At 30.0% G+C, this 27,319-nt stretch overlaps 3 protein-coding genes across 4 annotated transcripts; 2 read left to right on the top strand and 1 right to left on the bottom strand.

The window, feature by feature from the left end:
- Positions 1–6,213: 6,213 nt before the first annotated feature.
- On the top strand, positions 6,214–8,387 carry LOC108340233 (GDSL esterase/lipase At1g74460). The gene is made up of 5 exons (XM_017577463.2): positions 6,214–6,494; positions 6,841–6,971; positions 7,051–7,290; positions 7,385–7,634; positions 7,897–8,387. Exons 1-5 carry the CDS (start codon positions 6,257–6,259, stop codon positions 8,160–8,162), a joined length of 1,125 nt encoding a protein of 374 aa, XP_017432952.1. The 5' UTR covers positions 6,214–6,256; the 3' UTR covers positions 8,163–8,387.
- Positions 8,388–10,632: 2,245 nt separating this feature from the next.
- On the bottom strand, positions 10,633–11,338 carry LOC108341477 (uncharacterized). 2 transcript variants are annotated; one of them, XM_017579161.2, is made up of 3 exons: positions 11,229–11,338; positions 11,084–11,142; positions 10,633–10,964 (listed from the first exon to the last, which is right to left on the bottom strand). In XM_017579161.2, the coding sequence occupies exons 1-3, from the start codon at positions 11,320–11,322 to the stop codon at positions 10,845–10,847; spliced, it is 273 nt and encodes a 90-aa protein (XP_017434650.1). In that variant the 5' UTR covers positions 11,323–11,338; the 3' UTR covers positions 10,633–10,844. The 2 variants fall into 2 exon arrangements, with proteins under 2 accessions (XP_017434650.1, XP_017434644.1); XM_017579155.2 differs by having other exon boundaries at positions 11,081–11,142.
- An 11,518-nt stretch (positions 11,339–22,856) lies between these two features.
- LOC108321138 (cyclic dof factor 3) lies at positions 22,857–26,064 on the top strand. Its single transcript, XM_017552802.2, has 2 exons — positions 22,857–23,117; positions 24,392–26,064. Exons 1-2 carry the CDS (start codon positions 22,980–22,982, stop codon positions 25,664–25,666), a joined length of 1,413 nt encoding a protein of 470 aa, XP_017408291.1. The 5' UTR covers positions 22,857–22,979; the 3' UTR covers positions 25,667–26,064.
- Positions 26,065–27,319: the final 1,255 nt, after the last annotated feature.

The raw sequence follows: 27,319 nt of genomic DNA on the forward strand, positions 1-27,319 counted from the left end.
TCATCGTTGCAAATCATCAACAACAGTAAATACCTTAAAGCGAACACGACATTAGGGTGTGTTTAGTTGGAGGTAATTGGGGGAGAGTGATTGAATGGATTTGAGGGGATTTGAGGGTGATTTTTTTGTGTGTTTATTTGAGTGGATTTGAAGGTAATTGAGAGTGAATTTTGGGTTGAAGTTTGTGAGAATTAGTGTAGGATTTGATTGATGTGACGATTTTAAAAAATTAGTTTAATTGGTAGAAATTGAAGATTACCAAAATGTCCCTAGGTATTAAAGTAATATAAAATTATATTTGTTAAGGTTATATTTAATTGTAAAAATGTTTATTAAAAGTTAAAAATTTGGAATAATTATTAAAAATAATTTAAAAAATATAATTAAATTATACTTGATTGAAATGAATTTTTTTTAAATATAGTACTTGTTTGTGATATAATTTAGTTTTAAGAAGTATAAATTTAATTGTTATGGAAGTAAAATTTATTCATTTTGTAGACCGCATAAAATTATGGTGGTTTGATATTTTATTATTGTATGAGAATAATAACAAATCACAAAAGGGCAGATTAGGCAAATCACCCTTCTTCCTTGCAAATCATCGCAGTTAAGAGAGTGATGCTACAGTACGTGAATGTCGTTGTTACCTCCGATTCATCGCTCACAATACTACGCAAATGAACACGATATTTTTTTAATCCATCACTTCCTTTCTCTCCTTAACAGTGTATCACCTCAAAGTGAACACAGTCTTAATAATTATAAATGGAAAGATAAGATATGAGTTAAACAAGTAATACGCAAAGAAATAAATCATCTATATGATAGATAATTTATAACTCATATTTCAAATCATTTATACGTTTGAATTTAATTTTAGAAAAATATTTGAAACGGATCAATAAACCATCATGTATATACGTTGTTAAAATATTGTAAAAAAAATGTTAATAAAACTTTTTTCATATTTTTATTGAAAAGGAATATGATTTATTAAAAGAAGCAGGTGATGTAGGAAATATTTGTTGAGAATGGTTTTTTTGGAATTGATGGGTGGATTTGGAAGTGATGACGGTGGTAGTAGTAAAAGTTGTGATGTAGTTAATAGAATTTTGGGATGAGAGGTAAATTATATAGTCTCAGATGTGCATAGCTATGTAACGAACCAACATGCCTCATTGCAATTTGATTCTAATTTTGTGATGTTTCCACGTGAGAAGGTTATAAGGATGATGACACAAGGATTCACTTGCACGTGGAAGCTGACGCGGAGGCCGTTGCAAATCTTAATCGCTCTTTCTTGCTAAGATTTCATACAGACAAGTATATGAACGTTGCTGTAATAAAAAAATATTTATAAAATTTAAATTAATTCAATTCTTCAGAATTAATTTAATAAAATTAAAAATATATATTTATATATTATACTTGGGTTATATTTTTAAAGGATAATAGGTTTTCATTACAAAATGAAGGTATATCTTTGAAAGCATCTTTTGGTGTAAAACGTTTCCTAGTGAGATTGTGTTGTATTATATGTCCTCTTGGGTGAGGAATGATGACACCTACAATCAGGCCATGTGAGAAGGTTGTGGTAGCTTAACGGTGATTGTTGGCGGTTGGTTACGATGAGAGATGATAAGAGTTTGTGATCATTATAGAAAGTGTCTATTTATTACTTAATTTATAATAAAAAAATTATTTATTATTTATTATATGACTGGTCAGATATTTATTTAAAAATATTTATAATTTTTTTAAAATTTGGGAATATTAGATATTCAAAAAATAATAATTTATAGATTTTTTTAAATAAATTAAATTATAAAAATATAAAATATAATGTAAATTAACTTAAATATAAATTAATTTTTAATTTTAATTAAATATAATATAAAATATGTAATAAATTTTAACTTTAATTAAATTTAACCTAATAAAATATAAATTAAATTATAATTTTTAATTTTGTAAGGGTGATAGATATTTTCGAGTATAAGTAATATGATATTTGTTCTAAGTAGTTTATAATGTTATTAGATTATGTGTTATTCATTATTCACGGATATCCATTTGAAGTATCTACCATTTACTTGTAGTATCCATTATATGCATATACATGCTGGTATGAGTATTTTTGTCATCCCTAATTATAATAGTGACAATGTGTTGATGTATATGTACGAGTTCATAGTTCGATATTTTCAATTTTAGTTATGAATTATACAATTTAAAGATACATTTTATTATACAATATAAAATGTCAATCATGTTTTTTTAAAGCTCTAAAATATATTTGAAATATAAAATTGTCTAGATGTAATAATTCAACAACTTTTTATGAGATAAATAAGTATCCCTTAATTAGTCATGCATGTGGATTAGTGTGGTAGGAGTGCAGTAGCTTCTTATGAGTAACCACCATACATATGTAAATTTTGTAATAATTGAAGTACAAGATAATTCACGTCAAACTTTGTTCACAAATATTTTTCATCCCACAAGATACAATAAATAAACTCTCACAACATACTCCTATCTTTGGTAGGTGCAACAATGCTCATATATCTCCCACAGCCAACTGAACCTCACATGTATACCATGATAGCGTCTCATCTTCACCATGACATCATTTAAGTCTATTCGTAGCAACTTAAACAACATTATTGAAATTACAGTGAAATCTAATGTCACATATGTGAAAAATTGTTTCACAATAGAGATATGAGGCAACGTAATCATATAATCGAACATCATTGTCATTTCACCAACAAGCACGTGAAAAGTGTCGGTGTCTTGTGTCACCTTTCCACAAAGGTTTATATCAATCTTTTATTGGCTATCTTATAACTTATGTTGTACATCAACAACTCAAAATTAAGTATCATAACCTTAATTTGTTAATGAGAGGTCCCAAAGTTTAATTTCAATTATGAGAGATCAACTTTAGTTTCCTTCTATACTAACAAAAAAATATAGTTGTTTGCAAGTATAAATAATATCACATAACCAAATATCACTATTAAGTGTAGTTTTTGTTTCATATCTCACCCTTTCATAGCCTTAGTGCAACATGATCAACAAACTCACTCGTAAAGAAGAATAAAAAAGGTCTTCAAAGAATTTGTTATAGTGATTATGGTTGGTTGTAACTCCACATAAATCACATAAATTTCATTACCATGAACAATTCTTCTATGAACCAATGTAGTAGCTATTTGTCTACCATTACTTTAAAATATTTCACCCCTTTTCTATCCAAAACCGTACATATTACATAATTATGATATTAATAAGAAATACTGTTTAATAAACTTATTTTTTAAAATAAAAGATATATATTTTAAATTAATCTAAAATATATTTTTGAAATATGTAATGTATTTTGGATTGTAAAATCCAAAATATATTTTCAAATTTGAAATTGCAATCCAAATTACAAATCACAAATGTATTAGTTTATTGAAAAATTTTATATAATTTAAAATTCATCTCGATCCAAAAATTTGTTTTGATTACATAAATTTATAATGTATATAAGTTTTGAAAAAGTATTTTAAATTTTATAATCTAAAAACTTTTTCAAAATACCCATCCCTAAATAAATAGACACAAGAAGTGAAAACGAAAAAAATTACAAGATGTCATGGGGTTCAGATAATAACTCTAAAATAAAAATTTAAAGAAGAGTAGAGGGAGGGAATGCATCACGACTTATATGGAAGAAGAATAGGATGAACTGGAAAAATGACGAATTTATGTTTATATTATATTTTTCATTTAGGGCAAGCGGGTCATTTCATCACCAACGAAGGTGCATAGTAAAATTAGAGAAGTGTAGGAAGAAATAGCCCTACATGCTTTTGGTAATTTTATATGATGGTAATTTTATATGTTGCTTATTTATTTATGTACGATGAATGGTTAGTAAACTGATTGTAATGAAATCAAGACAGTAACACATAAAATTTGATTTCATTTCAAAATTGAAATTTAATAGAAATTAGATAGAAAAAAAATATATCAAAAGCACTAAAAATAATCTCCAAATAAAATAAGATATAACAAATATTTTTTTTTAAATTCATTAAAATATCTTTTTAACTCCTAACCAAACTTTTCTTTAGAAGGAATTTAAATTAAAATCTGAAAACTAAAGTTATCGCTCCTTAATTTTTAGGATAAAATATTCTTTTATTTTTTAAAGTGGAAAACATTATTGTATTAATCTCTAAATTAAAAAAAAAATGGAATACAAAATAAGTTCTTAATTTTTTTTATCGTTGCTTTACCTCTTTGATACATGTATTATAATTTTTAAGGTTAAGGATATTTTAATAATTTTCATTCTCAAAACTAAAAGGAAAAAGAAACCCACCTCTCTCATTTCTCTCAACCCTTTCTTTTTCATCTCTCTCACTCCAACTTTTTACAGAAACACTTACCTTAAACAATTTTACAAAAATTAATTTTATAATGAGTTTTCATTTTATAATTTTTATTATCTAATTTTATTTAATTTTCAGAAGCATAAAGGAATTAGTAATTGACTTGGAAAAAATAAAAAATACTCGCGGTTAAACAATTTCTTACAAAAAAATGATTTTATAATGAGTTTTCATTTTATAATTTTTTTCTTATCTAATTTTCACAAGAATAATGACATCAAATGAATGGGTAATTGGCCAGGAAAAAAATCAGAAACACTCGTAGTTAAACAATTTCTTACAAAAAATGATTTTATAATGAGTTTTGATTTTATAATTTTTGTCGTATATAATTTTATATAATTTTCACAGTCATAATGACATCCGAAGGAATTGGTAATTGGCCTGGAGGGTTTTTTTAGAGATGATTATTCACATATGAAGATGATGAAATTAGAGAGGTTAGTGAAGATGGTGAAATTGAAGATATCTTGAATGAACCTTTGTCTGAAGGTGGATATGTCAATGACTCAACTCTTTACAAAGACAAATTGTTTAACGACAAGTGTTTCTGATTTTTTTAATTGGAGCTACATTAGGGATGATAGAGAAAAGATTGGAGTGAGAGAGATGAAAGAGAAAGGGTTGAGAGGAATGAGAGAGGTGAGTAAGGGTTTGAGGGTTTCTTTAACTTAGAATTCATTATATATAAGAGTATTTTTGTTTACTAAAACCAGGTACACATGGCGTATCTGTTAGCCTTATATGAAAGGTTACATTTTTAATATTATATTATTTAATATTATATCTTTTCCATTTATTTTATTTTTTTTAGTTAATATTATAAAGTAGTTAATATTCTGGAAGTGGTCCATTTTAAAACCGTTTTCAAACGTGTGGGTGTGCCATTATTCCCACAATAATCTCTTTTAATGTTAAATACTCTGTGATGGTTTTTGGAGTAATATAGACTACAGAAAAATTTCATATTAGGTCACTGAGCCTACTCTTTCCTTCATATACATCACCATCGTGTTTTAAGAGCAAGGGTTCAGAAACCAGAAACAGGCAAACGTACAACAATGGCTGGAGGTTGGTCTTTCTGCTTCCGCTTTTATTCTTGTAAATCTGAATATGATTAAATGTGTTTGTTTGATATATTTAGATTTATTGAATCTTCAGTATGAATCTGTTACATAATTTTTACAATATCGACGTTAGCAAACCCCCCCCCCCCCCACACACACATATATATATATATATATATATATATATATATATATATATATATATATATATATATTATTTAAGTTTGCATAATGCGCACTTGTAGCCGTAGATGTACATAAGTGAATTGCGAATTATGTGACTATGTTTGGTGAAACCTTCCTCATTCTTTTTACGTTGGGTGAGTTATACCCTTCTTTTTCTGGTTCGGTGAACTTACCATTACAAGTTACAACACCGTGTTTGTTGAGAATTCAATTTGAAATCTCACTCCATATTCCCTCATTCTTAATTCCTATTTCTTTTAAAGTGATTTCAGGTTCCAACATTAACAAACTCTTGACTTCACCATTCGTTTCTGATTTTACTCTAAAATCATATGGGTAGTTGTAGTTGCTTTGAATCAATAAAAAAGTTGGTATATCAAACCATCTACTCCTGCCTTTTGCATGCTCATGACATTTTCTCTATGTTGCTGCCAAACTTTTGAACAATCTCATCGCTACAAATTAAAATTTCAAAATTCTTAGATATAAAAAACCAACCCAAATGCTTAATGGCCATAGAAAGCATAACGAGGCATAACTTGCTACACAAACATGGACTTCAATCTTGCATTAGTTATTGTGGTAATCACCATTTTGGGAATTGGTCTTGATGGATGCCATAGCAAGGTTGTGCAGTTCATTTTTGGAGACTCACTCTCTGATGTTGGTAATAACATGCATCTCTCTAGAAGCCTTGCTCAAGCAAGCTTGCCTTGGTATGGCATAGACATGGGAAATGGGTTACCTAATGGAAGGTTCACTAATGGTCGCACAGTAGCTGACATAATAGGTAAACCTTATACTTTTAGCATGCATGCACTTCGCAATCAGTGACATACAAGAATCTAACTCAATTGATATCAGCATTTTATTGTTGAATTCTCAAAAGCCTCGTGGCATGATTCTTTTTAGTATTTTTACAAAATTGAAAGGTTGCTTCCTTACATTTTCTGTATGTGTATTTCAAACCTTACTAAATGCAGCAAAGATTTAGCTTTGACTTTCTAGCTTCAAAGGTTATTCATAGATGCTAATATGTAAAGACATTTGAGTTAGGGTTTGTCGGATTATTTAGAAATGGTAGCACTTTTCTATTGTTTCTGGCTGTATACTAATACTGATGTTATACATTTCAGGTGACCGTACTGGCCTCCCTAGGCCTCCTGCATTCCTGGACCCATCTGTGAGTGGAGAAGTTATACTAGAAAATGGTGTGAACTATGCTTCTGGTGGTGGCGGCATTTTGAATGAAACCGGTGCCTATTTTGTGAGTGCCACGATTCATACACTATGTATCTTGTAGCCTTTATGCAAGTATATTTGGATGAAAATCGTGCTTCTTGCAGATCCAAAAGTTTTCCCTGGACAAACAAATTGAGCTATTTCAGGGGACACAGGAGTTGATCAGAGGTAAAATTGGAAAAAGGGCCGCTGACAAGTTTTTCAAGGAAGGTCGTTATGTTGTTGCTTTAGGGAGCAATGATTTCATCAACAACTACTTGATGCCAGTTTACAGAGATTCATGGACATACAATGATGAGACATTCATGGACTACTTAATAGGAACACTGGAAAAACAGCTAAAGGTTTACTTAGTTTTTATCCAACCACAACTTTTTTCTCTTTGTCTTCTGCATCTAATAATCAAAATCTTTTCAATTATGGTATGTTTGTGTTTAGTTACTTCATAGTTTAGGAGCAAGACAGCTGGTGGTTTTCGGGTTGGGTCCAATGGGCTGCATTCCCCTTCAAAGGGTGCTCAGTACAACTGGGAATTGTCGAGAAAAGGCGAACAAGCTGGCTCTTACCTTCAACAAAGCTGTAAGCGAGTTAGTAGATGACTTGGGGAATCATTTTCCTGATTCAACCTATAGATTTGGAGATGCATATGATGTTGTCTATGATGTGATTAGCAATCCAAATAAGTATGGTAAGTAAATATGTTACTTTTCTAATAAACAGGATTCATACTCCATTGCCCATTATCTAAAAGAACCTGACACATTAAAACAATGAAAACAAAACAGAGTGCATAAATCATTGGGATTCCGAACGTCTAAAGTTTTCACAATGTTGTTATTTGCTAAAGAATTTTCAACATATCACACATGATCAAATAATTAAAAATTGAGCTATGGCTTGTGTGCTGACTGCTGAGAGTTATTTACATCATAGCTACGTTTGCTTTGTAGGATTTCAAAACTCAGACTCACCATGCTGTTCCTTCTGGAATATTCGACCCGCCCTTACATGTGTACCTGCATCAAGTCTGTGCAAAGATAGAAGTAAATATGTCTTTTGGGATGAATACCATCCCACAGACAGTGCTAATGAGCTTATTGCAGATGAACTCATCAAGAAATTTGGACTTCTGAATTCTGATCAAGGGGGTGCACCTTCACCAGCTCCTGATGCTGCTCCATCTCCTGATGTTGCTCCATCTCCAGAAGACCAGTGAATACCAGTGTCCCTGTCAGTTATACATAATAGTGCGTCTTAATAATCACACATAATTTCTTGTTAGAACATAAGAACGAAACTTCGGATTTCTCCTTTCATTTTGCATCACACATGTAACCCACCAGTTAAGTGTGTAATTCTGTGTTCTCTTTTAAGTCGAGCCTTATAGTATCTTGTTCAAGTTCAGAAAATCGGTTTAGCTGAACTGGATCATTTGCAGCCATTTAAGTTTTTTATTATCATAAAAAGGTTTCATCTCTCTTAACCTCAAGAACCAATGGGTTGCAGACCGGGTCAACTCTATCTCAAACATAATCAAAGAATGTTCAGCAGCTCACTGCAATTGCTACATTTCAGTATGAAAGCAATTGCACGGTGCTGGTTGTAACACCCCGATTTACGGGTCTTACACTGGTAGACATATATTAATACACAAAGAGATAAAGTACCATATATCACGAACCTGACATCAAGAGGGTTCTCAGATAATTCTCAACTACTGTTATGAGTGAAAAACCCCAAATGACTGAAAAGCATTAGCAGTAAGGTATGCATTTACGATAAAAACTTACTAGCAGCTTCACGTATGTTAATCTCTCTGACTCTAAAAGAGTTGACATTACTCAAAAGTTAAGTACTAATCATGATTACCTAATTGCATCCCCAAATTAAGCTTTAGCTTGCAAATATTGTGTATGTCTGTGACTTTATTTACTGTCTATTCAGACTGCTCATGCTTAGCCTAATGAGCTATTCTTACCTATTGAAAAATGAGCAAAGAAATATGAAGCTGAAAGAATTGAGCTAAATATTATCAGAGCAAATCTAGAATCACAAGTTTAAATTAGTGGAAAAAAAAATCCCAATTGTCAAAGATGTACTAGGTAAGAAATAGTGAAGAACACCAAAATCTTACAGATATTGTTTTGGAAAACTGACACTGAGTTGGTCAGTAACAAGGAAACATCCACTGTTAATATGTTGCCTCTATGTCATTAGTTTAGTATCCTTTGGTGCATCTCAGACGTTTATGCAGACGATAGAATTTAGATATTAACTCAGATTAACCAAAGTGCCAAAGATATTCTGAGACCGAGATGATTTTTCATTGCCTCCTATTCCATTTCTCGTTCTTCACATGGCACGGCAAACAACTGAACAACGTCATAAAACTCCTACGTTTGCAAGCATGCAAATTAAGAGCACCACTTTGGATGACACAAGATTCTGTAGATTTGGGAACTTTTAGAGTGGAAATTAATCTTGTAGCTTTTGCTTTAGATGAAAAACCTATCTGGATTATAAAAAATACAGCACTCAGCTTATAATTCTAGAAATCATACACAACATTAACGTGGACCTGTTTCACATACTAATGTCTGTGATATTTTATTGCAGAGAGATTATGTATCTTCATTAGAATATGGTCTCTGTGAAACATCCTGTTAAAGGCTTACACCTGAACTCTACGTCCAAGACTTATAATATTTTGCTAGCATTACTTTATGCACATCAAGTATATTAAAATCAAATCTCCATACTTACGTGCAATGTACAGATACGAGTCTCTGATCTTATGTGCTTCTACTTAATTCTTCCACTAACTTCATATGTCACAATGAATATTATTTATATTGGCCTTAAACTTTTATAGGATATGCTCGAGAAAAGGCGTATAGGGGAGTGGTAGACAAAACTATGTCCCTGTCAACATTATTCATCGCTTTCTACGCTGTTCAAGTGTACTTAGTGCCCAACTAACTTGATTACTAAAATTAAATAATCATTTTGGATTAGTTCCGATTTCACTTTCCAAGAACATGGTTATGCAATCCCTATCAACTTGCTCTCGGTGGACAAAATGGCTCTTCACTTTTAAATCGCCATATTTCTATTGTGGACAAAAGAAGGGCCAAAAAGAAAGCTTATACGTCTGTTTAATGCTTAATGCATCACTGATTCGTGAGCAACTATTCACACAAACCATTTTTTATTTGGCGACTTAATAATGGGGTGGAGGGTTTTGGCACCATGAACGATCCGTTGCTATGCTTCCGAGACTTACTTTAATTGCATGCATGTAGTGTGGTATAATAAGAAAATAAAATCTATGTACGTTTTCTTTCTGCGTAAATTTATTAGTGGTTGGTTTTTGTTTCCGCACGAATTCTTTGGGTGAGAACCCTTTAGAATACTGGCCATTATTTTGAAGATAAAACCGGTGAAATACAAATTTTGTAATTGTAATGCACAAATGAGCTCTAATGCTCTTATCCGTTGAATAACATAAATCTGAAATCCTTATACATGGATAAAAAAGCAGAATTTAATCAGTTTAACAGACACGCGAGTATAAAAGTCTTCATATTCTCAGTTAATCAGAAATCAGCTTTGTCATGACTTTTAACATGATTAGCATAAAAACATAAAAATTACTACATATGATCATTTGTGATTAGATAGCAATATAAATTACTTGTGCATAGTGAGTGCATGTATTATTTATTCTTGTCAAACATGAGTGTGAGTTCACATGTAATCATACAAAAGAGTGGGGATGAAACTATAGTTAATCTAATATTCTCTCATCGTAGTAACATAATTGCCTCTAGCATTGACCAATTATGGCCACTTATATAAGATTATGCTATACAGACAGCTACCTACAGCATTTAACACGCTATGGTGCTTTTGGTGTGTGACGACCATTAGGCCCTGATGGGGAATAATCGAGGAGTTCCAACTCCATCCTCTCAGTAATGGTTGGTTCCTCCAAGTGCCAGTATTTCTCAGTGATAACCTGTGTTTGAATAAAAGGAACATAAATTCATTGACATGATGTCTGGTTAAAAAACAATGCTTTACGTGTCTTAAACAACATGGGAATGAATAAGCATAAGGTATCAAAGTGCACACCACCTTGTGGCTGTTCTCCGGTGTAAGATGAACTTGGGGACCTTGCATAATGTTTTCAATTCCTGCTTATATAAACAAGCCATTTGTAAGATGAAGGAGAACTACAACTCTACTAGAACAAAATTAGAACTCGTGTGGTAGAATTTACTTGTAACCGGTACTGCTTTCAAGCACATAAGATGAGAAAGCCCGAGAAGAATCACGAATAATCGAAAGAAGGTGCCTGCCATCTTGTATTGCATTTCTCAACAACAAACTCTGGTTGTGGCTTCCCATATGCTAGTTCTCAATTTATACTAGTGCACGATATTTTTTCTGGATGTTTTTTTAACATGGAAAATCCATCATGGAGGAGCAATCATGTTACCAAAGTCAAAAAGGTGACAGCAACCCATTATGGAGGAGCAATCACGTTCCACTCTTTGTAGAGCTTTTATCAGCTTGTGGCATTTTCGTATGTGAAAACCTAAAGTATCTTGAGAAATTGTTGAATGGTCCAGAATCATCATGTATCTATGATTCTGATCAATTCCTACATATTTAAGTTTTTCAATTTACAGTAAAAAAATTAATTATGTGTTAAGAAAATATTAAAATAAACCATAATGATCCTGAATCATCTTATAATTTTCAAGTATTGAGGTGCAGAGAATTGTTAGGCGGATGTGAAAGCTATATTTTAAGTCAAAATGGAGCACACTATGGAAGTGGAAAGATGACACAGAAACGTTGGAGAAGTAAAACCTGTAGATTAATCGAAGTCAAAGGGTAGTGGGATATGCAAAGGGAAGATTAATTGAACTGTATAGAGACAGAATAGGTAGGTACCATCCTACAAACTCCCAATGGAAAACAGCACTTAAACATTTGAGCCTTGATTCCACTGGTATATCATTCAAGAATAACTCTCACGTTTCTCATCAGTAGCTAAAGCATTTATAAATATTTTTAGAGTTGCTTGAGCAGAAAAGCCTACTAATTTAAAGACACCCCACTCAGTAAAAGACAAGTGACATGTGATGTTCGAAACCCAGATAAAGCGGGTCTTAAACAAAGACAGACAAGTCACACAAGTTAAAGGACCCTGCTGTAACTCTTATTAGACATAGACAAGACTCAAATGAGTTCTTAGAAAGGTTGACCTTCTAACAGGTGCAAATTTTCTGAATGATAAATAATTTGTGTTTCTTCTAGAGTTAATTTGAGCTTTATTGCGCCTATTGTTTTTGTCTGGCCAAAGTGTAATATAAGAGTAAAAAACTAGTGGTTGCACATTGGCTGCTGTTGCTGGGAGTGGAAGTAATCATAATCAACTAGGAAAACAGCTGAAATGTTGTAGTCATATGTTATTGCTAGGGTAGTGGGAACAATTTTCTCCACTAATCTGTGAAGTGGCGAGCAACTTTGCTACCTGTAGACCACAGAAACTCTGTTGCTAGACAGAAAACTGGAAGCTATTAAAATTTCTATTTTCTTCAAAGAGAAAAGGCACAAGAATTAATAGGTAGAATTCTCATTATAATTAATGGTATGAATTATTGGAAACGGGTTGTTACAATGGGTAGTTTTAATTGTTATTATTACTATTACTATTAATTTCATAGTTATTATTCCTTTTGTACAAAGTTGTTACTTTGAATAAAAGTATGAGCTTATTCATTTCATGGTATCAAAGATTTCAGCTAGAGTTTATTGCAGCGAAATTTGACAACCCGTAAATGTTCTATTAGAATTGTTGTATGCTTTGTAAGTTTATTAAGAAGAGAGACTTACAAGCCAAATTGAAGCAAAGTCAAGGTCACAATGGAAAGAAGAAAATGCCCAATAGAGAAAGGGCAAAGAGTCTGGTTTTAGAAGTCTTAAAGGATGTTTCTTGTATCTTGCATTAACAAGTCTTGATCTTGATATTCACAACAAGAAGTCTTGAACAAGTCTTATTGGTTCATTTTTTTTCTCTCAACATTCTACCATACCGTGAGACAATTGTACATCTTCACACAACTTAACATATGCTTAAATATAATAAAGGAACTTGATTATATGTTAAGTGATTTAGTTATAATTATTGAATAAAGTAAAAAACTATATATATGAAATTAATCTAGTAGAAAATATAAATAGAGTAATACAAACTGAAGAATAATAAAAAAGTGAGAGAAGATAAATAACTAAAGATAAAATATTAATATAAGATATTTTACACTCCCTTTAAGCTAGTGCATATAAACTATATGTACCAAACTTGTTATAAATATAATCAATTCTTGGTTTTCCTAAAGACTTAGTAAAAATATCTCTTAACTAATTACTTAAGTAAATGAACTCAGTTTTGATATTTTCATATACAATCTTTTCTCGAATGAAATGACTTAATGTATGTGGTCCTCTCATGAAATACAGGATTATAATTAATATGAAAAGTAGTCTAATTGTCACTTATAAGTGTCATTTGAGTGACATCTTGAATTTGTAATTCTCTAAGGAATTACTTGAGTCAAACAAGTTCACAAGTGGTTGGGGTCATAACTTTATATTGTGGCATTAGATCTTGTCACAACACTTTTTTTCTTGTTTTTCCAAGAAATCAAGTTATCACCAATGGAAACACAATATTTGGAAGTAGATCTTCTATAAGAAGGAGATCCTACCCAATTAGCATCTAAATAACAAACAACTCTTGTATGGTTATTTGAACCATATAACAACATTTTCCAAGAGACAGTCGCAGAAGAAGTCATAGATGAACATGAGGAGAAACCCAAAAAACCCAAGTTTCTCTAATAAAGACAATAAGTCCAGTTCCAGAAATAGGAGGTCGAATCTAGCAACAATGATGGGAGTAGAAGAAGACGACAAATGTGTCGTCACGAGTGACTGGAAAAGAGGGCATCTACAAACTTCAATCGACGTATGGGAGCATGTTTGAACTTTGATGTCATCAATCTTGATGACGTTGGGATCGTTGGTCAAAAATGAAACTCCAGCGATGACAACTCTAACTACAATAATGATTGTAGTGGACAACGATGATGACGATTATAGTGAACAAAAAAATTTTCAAAAGAATCTGGATTCTAAATATCATATTGAATATAATAAAAATATATATATTATTAATCTTCCTTAATACTTTATTTATAATAAAGAAAAGTTTTGATTAAATCCAAAATACAAATTAAGAAATAAAATAAAATGAGTAACTAAAATTAAAATATAAATATAAAATATCTAATAATTTAATATACCTAATAATAATCAAGAATTTAGTCTCGTTATAAGAAGATTTGACAAATAAGCTATTCTTTTTAATCTCATGGTTTGTTTTTAACTAAGAACAAATCAATTCTGATTTTTAATTAAAAATAAACATTCCAAAAATATATATGCTTCACGCTAATAGTATATATACATATAACAGTTATATTAACTGTTTGAATTAATTTAGCTAAAATTAATTTTAGTCAACTTTAAACAAATCAGAAACTCAATCTGTATATTATATCAATTAAAACAATGTTTATTGGCTAGATTTTTCTTTTATCCACTCTGGCCAGCTTTCTCCAACAATGTCCAAAAATGTCAACCTTAATTCTTTGTCCTCGTATATGAATAAAATATCAAGAATATCTAGAGTTATATTCCGAAAAAAAAATTATGTCTTGACATTTTACATTGAATGATAGCAAAATTATATCAGTGCTGAATACTAAGCTCTTCTTGGAGTGAGTAGCCAAATCAAAATTTTAATAAATTAATCTATCACGAGCCATAAATATTTAAGAGATAAAAGGAGTAAAAAAGAAACATTCCTTCTTTTATTTTTATTTTCCTTTTATTGCTCTCCCTTCCATCTTCACAATAGGATAGTGGTACGGGCCTTGGCCCAATGAAGTATTCAACCTTCATCTTTTACTCACTACACCCCACAATTTCTTTGTGCACTCCTCTAAATATTCAAAATAACCATTTTACCTTTTGAAAATGTGACTTCCAGATTATATGTTTTGAAAACTTTCCGAAACAAACTTCCAGAATAAGATTTCCAAAACGATATTTCTGAAACAGTGTTTTTGAAATATATGTAATACATCTTGGAATAATATTTTCCAAACAAACTTTCAAAAAAAAATATAATGACTTTCGAAATGAGTTTTCCAAAATTCTTCTACATAAAATATGTTTAAAAAAATTACTTTTTGAAACATATGAAATATATTCCGAAATAAGTTTTGTGGAATGAGTTTTCACTTTTTCTTTCTTTATGACGTTCTTTCTTCCTTCTTCCTCCTTTGCAGTGAAAGTGACAATGACTACGCTGATAATATAATGCAATAGTAGAGAGTATTCGAATATATTTATTATTGCTATTATTATTATTATTATTATTATTATAATAATAATAATAATAGGACTGCAGGAAACAGTAATCTTAATCTTTTAAAAACGGGCTTGTGTATTTGTTTATTAGGTAATTGCTTCTTTCTTCAGTATGCTAGAAATGTTCCGAAATATATTTTAAATTTGTTTGAAACAGATATTTTATGAAGAATTTTTTTTATTATAAATAAATTTAAAATAGTTAAAAAATAATTTTATATTATACACTTGTTATGTTATCCGGAACCCTTATTTCAAAATTGCTCTTTTTAACGCTTTTAGATTATACAATTGAAAAGCAGTTTAATTTATTTTTTTAAAGTACAACAATTTAAAAATATATGATTAGAGTGTGACAGGAAAGTGAGTTAAGCAAAATTGGGTTGCAGGAAGCAATAGTATTATTGTCATCACAGTTCAAAATTTATAAAATTGATTTAGTGATCGGAAAGTAAAATCCGATGTAATCGAAATTTGTTGGGAAATTGGAACGAAGGGCGTTACGGACAATTCATACATGCAATCTTTACGAAAGAGCTTTTCGGGTTTTGTGATATTATTATAAGAGAGAATAGGAAAGATATTTGGTGCAAGTTCGATTATGATATAGTATGAAGTTAAATAATAAAGTTATATATGTATATTAAATGTTGTGTTTGCTTATTGTCATAATCAAAGCTTTTGGCATTTTGTGTATACTTAAAGTGGGTTAAAACGACCTTAATCCTGAACCGACCACGCAGCCCATTGCATTATCAAAAGTATTAATTATTGTTAATTATCTATCTTTAATTCTTGTGCTCCTTAATTACGTGTATTACCACTGCAACTCACTTTCTATTAATATATTTAAATTCAGCACTTAGAGCGACACGCGTTCTCATCCATAAAAGTAAACCCAAAGGACATGCATGGAAAGTGATCCATACGTGCCAATACATCCGACACGTGTATCACCCACGTGCGAATTAATTGAATATTTTAAACCCCTGTTGAACCCTTAAATTGAAGAGAAAAATACATGGAGCTAACGTGTCTAAGGAGGCACGTCAATCTTTTTCCTTTGGCCCTTTATATTTATATAACTTCTTGAACTTTAGTTGAGCCACAATATTCTCTTTCTTGTTTTTCAATGGATCATTAAAGTCTTTTTTGCCACTATTTTTTACCTTATGGTTAGACAACACTCATCCATTTGCTTTCAAAACACTGTTCTGCAACTTATCGACACTAATTTAGCTTTTAACCCACAGACAACTTTGCTTCAGATAACCGACTACTATATGCTCAGGCCTTTCCTTACCAATTAATGATAATAAACATATTTTAAAATAGAATTAAATATATCTTTTACTTTATTTTAAATGAAAACTAAAATTAGTCCATTTTTTTAACTTCACATAATTTAGGTTTTCAACTTTAGAAATATATAATTTTTTTAATCTTTTAAATTAAATGTTGTTAATTTTATTTAACATTTTAAACTTATTTATGATAATATTTGAGTTATTTATACTAATATTATTTTTTTAAAAATGAGTTTAAAATTTTAAATAAATTTAATAAAATTTGGTTAAAATAAGTAAATTGATCATAGTTTTAAAAATAAGAAATTAAATTAATCTAAAATTTTAAAGAAAGACTAATTTTAATTTCTACTCAAAATTTATCTATTCCTTTAACATATTATTTACTTTTGATAAATTTATTTTAACTTTATTCCCTAAGGTTTACTTATAAAGTAAAATATGTATTACTTATTATAATTTAGTTTTGTTTTTAGTTAAAGAGAATGATAACCAATAGTTCAAAACATAAAAATAAATTACAAGAATTAAAATAATAAACAAATTTATTCACTTAAATCCATAATTCAGTTAAAAAATTACAAGTAAAATCAATTTAAAAAACATAACATTTTGTGGAATAATATTAAAATAACATAAAAAAAAAGTGAAAAACATGATGATAAAATAGAATAGGAACAAATGAATTTCATGAAAATAAACTTTTATATCATTCAATTTTATAAAATAAAACAAGTTTTTAGGATAAACTTTGTAATAATTTAACTTTATTATTATTTAATTTGAAATTATTAATTAAATAAAATTATTTTAAATAAAAAAAATTCAAAGTTAACAATTAAATATTATATATTGACCTTTTTATTTTATATTCTATCATTGATTACATTTATTTTAAATATATCAAATTTTAAAAGTGATATTTTATTATACATGATTTAAACGAAATATATACAGAGCAGTTGTAATATTTTATTCTTGGAGTTGGTTCGTCCAGTATCCCCTTGTTTTATGTGAATTACATGGGTTCTACTTGCTTAAAATTTATTTCATGGTTTTGTGGTTGATGGTTTATATTTTACAACCTTGTTATTCAGAAAGTATTTTTCATATATAATTCGTGTTGATGAAAATATATAACACGGCTTTTTTTTAAACACACATTGGATAGATTAGTTAAAAGAAGTAATTACATTAGTTTTTGCACAATTACTAGTTTTCTGTAAAATATGATCTTCATTGAATTATCATAATTATACATTTTTAATCATCTGTCTCAACATTTCCTAATCTTAACTGGAGTATTTACTATGTGGTCTTTTCAAGTGGCTTTGTCGTATTCATTTTTTTAGATTAAAAAAAAGAGAAAAAGTAATTCGTTATATTTTATTTAAATAACAAAGGACTCGAGGTAAAAGTAAATAAATTTTTATAAAAAGGAAAAAAGTAACTAATGTTAGGCTTTATTGTATAGTTAAAGTGGTCGAGAGAAGAAGAAAAAGTACGACTTATCATTGGCTGAATCGTGTTACTTTTAAGTAAAACAAAAAAAAAAATCATTAAATTTAGTTAGATAGGTGAAGTTGATATAGTGCTCTTTTGTCAATTCAATACGATCGTTACTAAACTAGATTGATTTGAACCAATTTACTATTACGCTAATAACCTTTTAAGAAAATATCTCAAAACAAATTTCTGTCATGTTAAGATTTAGAAAACACTACAACTGATTTATTTTCAAATTGAAATATTTGGAAAAAATACGATTTGATTGATTTATATTTAGTCTAATTAAAAGGATGAAGATTTTATGCCTAGATTGATTTATCAGCTGGTTGAGCAAAGGTCAAGCCAACTATAAGTAAACTAATTTCTATATTTTTGTTTTGATAAACTAATTAGGTTATTGAATCAAATTATAGTAAGGATAATTTCCAAAATAGACACAGCAAATCACAGAGAGAGGTCGATGTTTTATTTTTCATCAAATTAATGTACAACGAATAGAGAAACAACATAAGTTGTTGGAATTTTTATTTGTTAGTGTGGAGTTTCTTAAAAATCGACCTATTGGTGCTGGAAAAAATACTCATTTTTCTATGAAGGTGATGCATGTTTGTTTTAATTGATTTACTATTAATACGAATGAGAGAAGAAATTAAATGAATTTATGGAGCTTACATTATCTCCATAATGATACTTTTTTTGGGAGAAAAGACATTTGATACATGTAATTATTATATATTTTATTAGAAAGTGAGTAGAATTAATGGGTAGTCCGATAGAAACATAATGTTCATATAGATCTCCCTAGTATAGGCTCTATGCATGGATCTGATACCATATTAGAAAATGGTTTAAATCTAACTCAACTTTACAAAATTGGCTTGTAAGGTGAGGCTAGTACCCACTTATATATATTATAATTTGACCTTATCTCTACTCAAGGTAAATTCATATAATATAATTGAGTATGTTATTTTTAGTAATAATTAATATTTTAGTAATATATGTTTATTATTATGATAAGATAAATAGTTAAAATAAAAAATGGTAAACTAATAGACAAAATATTTATATTTTGGTATCTTATGAGATAACTTTGATTTGTATTTGAAATATAAAATACTTGAAACAGATAATAATATATTTTTATGCGATAAAAAATAAATACCAAATGAAGTATGAAAAAAAGGGGTAAAAATGATGAAACATATAACTTAAAAAAACAACTTAATTTGATAAAATTAAAATTTATATTTTCTAAAATAAACAAAATTGCATAAAAGAAAGTAAATAAAAATGTAATTGAGATTTTGAGAAGAAGAGAAGTAGCTTACATATCAGAGTATAATTTGTAAATATTGAATAATTCAAACAATTAAGATAAAAATCAAAGACAATATTAACAAATTATGGATATTTTGATAATTTAAAATGAAATCGATATATATATATATATATATATATATATTCATCTTTGATTTTATACCTATTTAAAATATTTGGTATTATTTATATTCTACTCATAATTACTTATCGTCAAATAGGTTCAGATAATATACACGAATTTATTTGCATCCCTAATCACGTAAACAAATCATTGGTAATATTTTTTATTAATCCAAAAATCACATTTGTCATTTTTTTTTTACTTTTTAACACAAACAAAGCATGTGTGTATATATATATATATAAGCGAATACTTCAATTTCTTACCGTGATTGATTTTTAATACAAAATTATTATGACAACCTTTTGGTGACAATAGTATCAAGCTTTTTAAGAGATCAAAAGGTAAATAATCAATAAAAACAAATATAACGATTGTTTTTCTGAAAATATATAATACTTTTAGTGTAGTGTTTGAACAATTTTTGCATTGAAGGGTAAGAATGTTCCTATCCTAAAATTGAAAAATCAGATTAAGCTTCTATATTTGACTGCCATGGAAGTAGTAAGTATACATGAAAAGCAAAGAAAAAGGAAAAAGATGCCAAAGGGAACGTCTTTTTCATTATTTTCATCATTTTATAAACTACCGCTTCTCTTTGTCAGCATTTCCCAAGTTGACGAAAAGTTCTCAAATCATAAAAATGAAAACATTTAAAAGCATTTCCTCAACTATTATATTAGCCACAGCCTGACTTTTTTTTAGTAACTATAAATCTACCTCACTCTTTTTCAATATTAATTTTCTTACTAATTCAAATTTAATATTATACTCTCAGGAAATAATTACATCAGCATGGTCTTTTAGGTATTTACTATATGAACTATGATTTTATATATTTCGATTTAGTATAATCTTAAACCGAGGAGGTCAATCTTTAATTTTATATTAGATTATTAGTTAATTATTCATCAAAGTTACAGGTAATAATTCCTTTTATGTTGTTATAAGGCTTAATACCCTATTTTGTCCTCAGTTTCGCTCGCAAATGTCAAATTAGTTCATCCTTTAAAAAATGCGTCAATTACGTCCTCACTTAATAAAATTTGCATCAATGAAATCTCTTCCGTTAAATCCGTACAAACGGCGTTAATTATTTTGCATCAAGATAATTAACGCCGTTTGTACGGATTTAACAGAAGAAATTTAATTGATGCAAATTTTATTAAGTGAGGACGTAATTGACGCATTTTGTAAAGGATAGACTAATTTGACATTTTCGGGTGAAACTGGGGATAAAATAGGGTATTAAGCCTTGTTATAATAAGGGAGGATAAGAGAAGTATGGAGTTCAACTTTTTCTAATAATATTTTTTGAAAAATATAAAATTAATTTGAAGAATTCAAAATAAAAAAAATTGTAAATTCAACTTTCTAATGATAAAAAAACCAACAACTCCATAAAAAAAGCCACAAAATAACAATAATAATATTGTGTGAGGTTAGGATAAAAACACAGAGTCAATTATTAGATACCTACTTTTATATAGGCTCATCAATTATCCGATCAAGACAATTGGTTAAGGGTTATGTCATTTGGTTTGGTTTCGTCTAATCTATATCAATAAACTATTCATCTAACATAATTAATTTAATTACTTTAAAAATATAAAAAAATATAATTTATGATTGAATAAAAAAATTCACGAACAAAAAATAATAGTAATAAAATTTTAAAAGAATTCTATGGTCTTAATATTTTTTAAGTTATTCAAAAAAAATTCAAGGGCATATTTATACATAGCATAATATTAAATTGAGACATTTTTCCATAAGACATAATATCTTACACTTTTAGATCTTCAATCTATAAAAAAAATTATGTGGTATAATACATTATTTTTTATCTAAAAAATATCATATCTAAATGCGTGTGTGGTTCAATATTTTTCAAAACATGTTTTTAAATAATTTCGACTGTTAAACAAAGGTTGATTTGTAAAAATGGATTAAAATATAGAGAATGTAACTAAGGAAAACAATAAAGGAAGGTGGTTTTGTGGGGGTAGAGGGATGACAAAAAAAATCTGTAGGAATATCTACAAATAAAATTTATGACGGATAGTTGGTATTCACGGATATTTATTATCTGTGGGTTGTGGGTATCGGTATTTTAATATCCGTTTATAAACGGGTCATGTGCGGATATTATACTATCAGTACTCGCGGATATTCGTTATTCGCAAAAAAAAAATAAAAAAATTAATTTATATTTTACTAAGTTACATTTAATTAAAATTAACATTAACTTATATTTATAAGATTAAATTTTAATTTTAAATTACATTTAATTTATATTATATTATATTATATATATTTTTGTAATTTTATTTTAATAATTTATAAAAATATTTTTTTTAAAATATTTTTAAGTATCCGCAGATATCTACATGTATTTGTGAGTTATAAAAATAGGTGAATTTTTTTTGTTGGGTCAGGTTACGGGTAGACATTATCTATGCTCGACCTGATCCGTTGCCATCAGTAGTGAGGTTGAGTTAAACTTAAAATTCATTTTTTATCATGATATCATAACAATTGATAAGTAATATTTTTGTGGGATTGAGTTGAGTTTAAAGTAAATAAAATAAAATAATATTTTAAAAAATTTATATGGTCTTAATATTTTTTAAGTTATTCCAAAAAAATTTCAAGGGCATATATATACATAGCAGAATATTAAATTGAGACCTTTTTCTATAAGACATAATATCTTACGCTTTTAGATCTTGAATCTATAAAAAATTAGATCTGGTATAATACATTATTCTTTTATCTAAAAAATATCATATCTAAATGCGTGTGTGGTTCAATATTTTTCAAAACATATTTTTAAATAATTTGGACTGTTAAAAAAAAGGTTGATTTGTAAAAATGGATTAAAATATAATACTGAATGGAGAATGTAACTAAGGAAAACAATAAAGGAAAGTGGTCCGTCCATTTAGCAAGGCTGCTTCCAATGAGATTAAGCCACGTGAAGGAGAATTTTTAGGCAAAAGTGCTGACATAGGAAAAGAGAGGGTGCACGCAAGGAGTGTACTACCAGAATCGAACATGGCCAAAAGAAAATCTAATAGAAGCCACAAGAATTCGTGGCCAAGAATTGAAACCTAGTTCTGACGTGGCATCTCATTCTGCTTTAATCGGATCAAAATCCTATTCGTCGTGTTTCCACTGACACTTCGCAACACAATCACATCCCAAACCAAGTAACTAACTCGCTGCCATCTCCCACTTTTCGATTCGATCCCCCAAAAAAATGCACGAAATTAGAGATCCTGCAATTAGGCTCTTCGGCCAGAAGATCCCCTTCCCTGAAGATGTTGACATAGAAGAAGAAGAAGAGGAAGAAGATGAGAGTGGTGATGGAAAAGAGGAAGAGAAAGAAGAGGATAAGGTATGGTTTGTAGTGTGTCTCAGAAAATTGTTTTCAGAATCAAACCAACGTTTTTTGTGACGTACACACAACACCCTTTCCTTCTAATGCTAAAACCTCTCATGGGTCCGTTTTGTCTCTTCGTTTTTCCTTTATTTGCACACATCACAACAACCTACCTCCCTACTCGTCTGCTTTTTTTTAAAAAAATTTCGTTTCTACCTCAATTTTTACTCCTCATGTTGTTCTTCAATGGAAAACTTGTACCCTTCTGTTAATTTTTGTCAATTCCAATTGGAAATTGATTTAACGAAAGTTCCCAATTTGCGTAATTTTTTGCTAATTAGGTAGTTTCAATTCAATGTTCTCGAAGTAAATTGGTCGGATGTTAAAAGAAAAATCTGTTTTTTTTTCAATTCCAAAATTGGCTTATTTTTGTACAAAATAATAGGTTTAGTAACCTTGCTAAGAATTGAAGTAAAAATTGTATTTCAAACCGTTCGTAGACAGCAAACTTTCTCGTGTTCTGATTTTGCTGATTGTGATAAATTTTTTGGAACATTTTGACGTTTGAGTGGTGATCTGAACAATCTACCCAACAATTTCAGTCAACTCTGTCTGCAGAACAGGAACATCACTGTTTTTTTTTCTCATCCACTTGTTTTATTGTTTCAACTCTATGTACATGTTTACTTCATTGTCCTGCTTAAAACCAGTGTTTTCTGTCGGTACAATCCTACTCTCATCCAAATCTGTGCTAATAATCCGCTATGTGACTGTAAGGGGTTTCCTTTCTGTACCTTTCTTTGCCACTAAAAATTGATATTTTTTTTTCGCTTGGATCATTCAGCTAACACTTCACAGCTAAATTATCTATATAGTTCCTTGAGTTCCTGCATCAAGTATTTTTTTTAGACCGTGGAATTGTTGTATTGTGTATTCTGGAATGTTAAGAACAGGGAACTTTATACTGTATGTAAGAATGGTTCCAGTATAATTTTTCATTGGTCTTGCTTATATTTTTACACTGTCAAATTGCATAGATACTTCTATAAGATCGGCTTTTTGAGTTTTTTCCACTGAAAAATTGAACATATTTTCTGAGTATGGTCAGAGGTTTTCAAATTTTGGTTTTCTTTTATGCAATATTTCTTCAAAAAGACTGCTCTACCTTCCTTATTACCCAATACTATTGTTTTTCCTGTTATGACAATTGTGAACATGTATATCTTGGTTTTGTTTATGCAATTCAGAAGCATTCATTTTAGTGAGCAAAACATGTTTTATATTACTAGGATGCTGGAGTTGAAAATGTTACTGAGGAAGACCTAGAAGCTGATCCTTCTCCGAGTGCAGGAGAGACTAAAGATTCAGGTACATCCCCTGAGGCTATTGTGAACCCCAAAACACCTTCCATAGAAGAAGAAACGGCAAAATCAAAAGCTGACAAATCAGAGAAGGAGCAAGGCGATGCGGCTAACTCACAAGAGAAAACTCTGAAGAAACCAGATAAAGTGCTACCATGCCCCCGCTGCAAAAGTATGGACACTAAGTTTTGTTACTATAACAACTACAATGTCAACCAGCCACGTTATTTCTGCAAAGCTTGTCAAAGATACTGGACTGCAGGTGGCACCATGCGGAATGTTCCTGTGGGGGCAGGGCGGCGAAAGAACAAGAACTCTGCCTCGCACTATCGCCACATCAGTATCTCTGAGGCCCTTCAAGCAGCCAGAATTGATTCTCCCAATGCAACTCATCTTCCACCTTTGAAAGGCAATGGTAGAGTTCTCAGCTTTGGATTAGATGCACATGCACCGATTTGTGATTCCATGGCATCTGTCCTCAATCTTGGAGAGAAAAAGGTTCCCGATAGCACAACAAATGGGTTTCAGCATGGCTTTGAGGACCAAAGACTCCCTATTCCTCGCAAAAGCGGGGAAAATGGTGATGACTCTTCGAATACATCTTCCATTACAGTTTCCAATTCCATGGGAGAAAGTAGCAAAAGCACCTTCCAACCACAACCAGTGCTCCAACATCATGGTTTCCTTCCTCAACTTCCGTGTGTTCCTTGGCCCTATACATGGAATTCTCCCGTTCCCCCACCTGCTTTATGTCCTTCCGGATATGCCTTATCATTCTATCCTCCTGCTACATTCTGGAACTGTGGAATGCCAGGGAATTGGAATGTTCCATGGTTTTCTTCACTTTCATCTGCTTCAAACCCGAACTCTCCGGGCTCCGCTCCAAACTCTCCGACTCTGGGGAAGCACTCGCGGGACGGAGACATGATCAAGCAAGACTCTTTGCACAAAGAAGAAGCTTCAAGGCCAAGAAACGGGGGTGTTTTGGTTCCAAAAACGTTGAGAATCGATGATCCAAATGAAGCTGCAAAGAGTTCTATATGGGCAACTCTAGGAATTAAGAATGAGTCAGTAAGTGGGGCAGGTATGTTTAAGGCCTTCCAATCAAAGAAGGAGGAAAAGAATCATGTTGAAGCCTCTCCAGTGTTGATGGCCAACCCTGCAGCTTTATCAAGATCCCTCAATTTTCATGAGAACTCATGAATTAATGGCACCTGTTAGAAGTCCTTTTTGCAAGGTTAGTCACTTATAGTGTATCCAGCAAGAGACGGTGACCATCTTTGAGTGAAGGATTATTGATTTGCTTCGTTGACCGTGTATAGAAGAACCGAAAGGGTGGTACTCTCTGATTTCCTCAGCAAGCATAAGTGGACGGCGAGGACTAATTTTGTCTTTATTTTATTTGACATTATGAATAGAATATATAGGTTATTTTTAATGTGGTTAGTTTGAAAAGTTTGAGTTCATGTGCATGTATAAAAGTATATATGTGAAATACTGATCTTTTAGGCCAGAGATGGAAAAGATCTTTCACGTTGTATAAAAATCCAGATATTGTACATGTTTCGGTACTCAGTAGAAAAGTTCTGACTTTCGGAGTATTGCCTCTCTCCCTCTGTCTGAACGAACAAAGACAGAGATATTTGCTATCCGTAAATTGGGGACCAAAAACTACAGAACTAGGAAGATAAGCACAGCCAATACCATCATAAAAGTAATGGATACCGCACTCTTGATTGTCTTGTCACACTTTCATATGCTGTCATATATTTTAAATCATTCAAAAAAATAACTGATATTACAATAACATGTTCCAGAAAAGAAAAAGTAGCTTTTACAATAAAAATAATCGATCATTTTATAAGATAAAATGATCTTCGTTCTTATACTTGTTTATACTCTGTAAATTTGTTCCTGCAAATGAAGGACCTGGCTATAAAAGGGTCGTGGAAAAACTTGCATACGACAGGCTTCTTTCTCTTCTTCTTCTTCACATTAACATCTTTCTTTTATCTTATCAATAAATATGCGTTCTGGTAATTATATCTGTTTTTAATTTAGAAATGGAGACTAAAAGTAATTTAAATGTATTTTTTTATTTATGTGTTATTTAAAAATAAAATCACAATTGAATTTTAAATTTTAAAATAAACAATATATCACCAATTTATAATTAAAACTTTAGTATAAGAAAATAAAAATACAAAAACTTTTTAAAGATGAATTCTTATTCTCTTAACCTTCAACTTAGAAGAATGAAAGTAATTTTAAAATAAAACACTCATGAACTTAAAAGAATAGAAAAGTAATTTCAAAATTAAACACTTGTTTTCTTTGATAAAAATATTAAACAATTGTATTCTTTTGGACACTAAAAGGATCTCCAAGTAACATTAAAACTGAACCACAATAATGATTTATCTAAAATTCTTTTGCTTGGTCTTTTAAACTTTCTAAAATTTTGAAGTAAATACTAAAAGCTAATTTATTATCAAAGTTAACACTACCTCCATTCCACGAATAGAGTTCCCACCTATTACACCTATGAATAAAGTTCTTACATTGATTAGATAATATTTGTTTCGAATATAATTTATAAATGAATTTAAATGTTATTTTATAAATTAATTTTATAAAATTAAGTTAAAGTTAAAATGTATTTTAAAGTAGAAAATAGTATTGAAATGTTGAACAGGAGTTGTGTTGGGATGTGATGAGACCTAAAGCTAAAAGATGAAACCTTGAGTTGAGATCCTTTTGTTCTTGGCAATGGCAGCCAACTTTTTTTGACTTTTTCTCTTTTTAATTCCCTTTTACCCTTTCCATCTGCAACACCAAGAAAGCAATGCCTCTTTT

The sequence above is a fragment of the Vigna angularis genome, chromosome 1 (genome assembly GCF_016808095.1).
Source record: "Vigna angularis cultivar LongXiaoDou No.4 chromosome 1, ASM1680809v1, whole genome shotgun sequence".
Taxonomy (NCBI): Eukaryota; Viridiplantae; Streptophyta; class Magnoliopsida; order Fabales; family Fabaceae; genus Vigna; species Vigna angularis.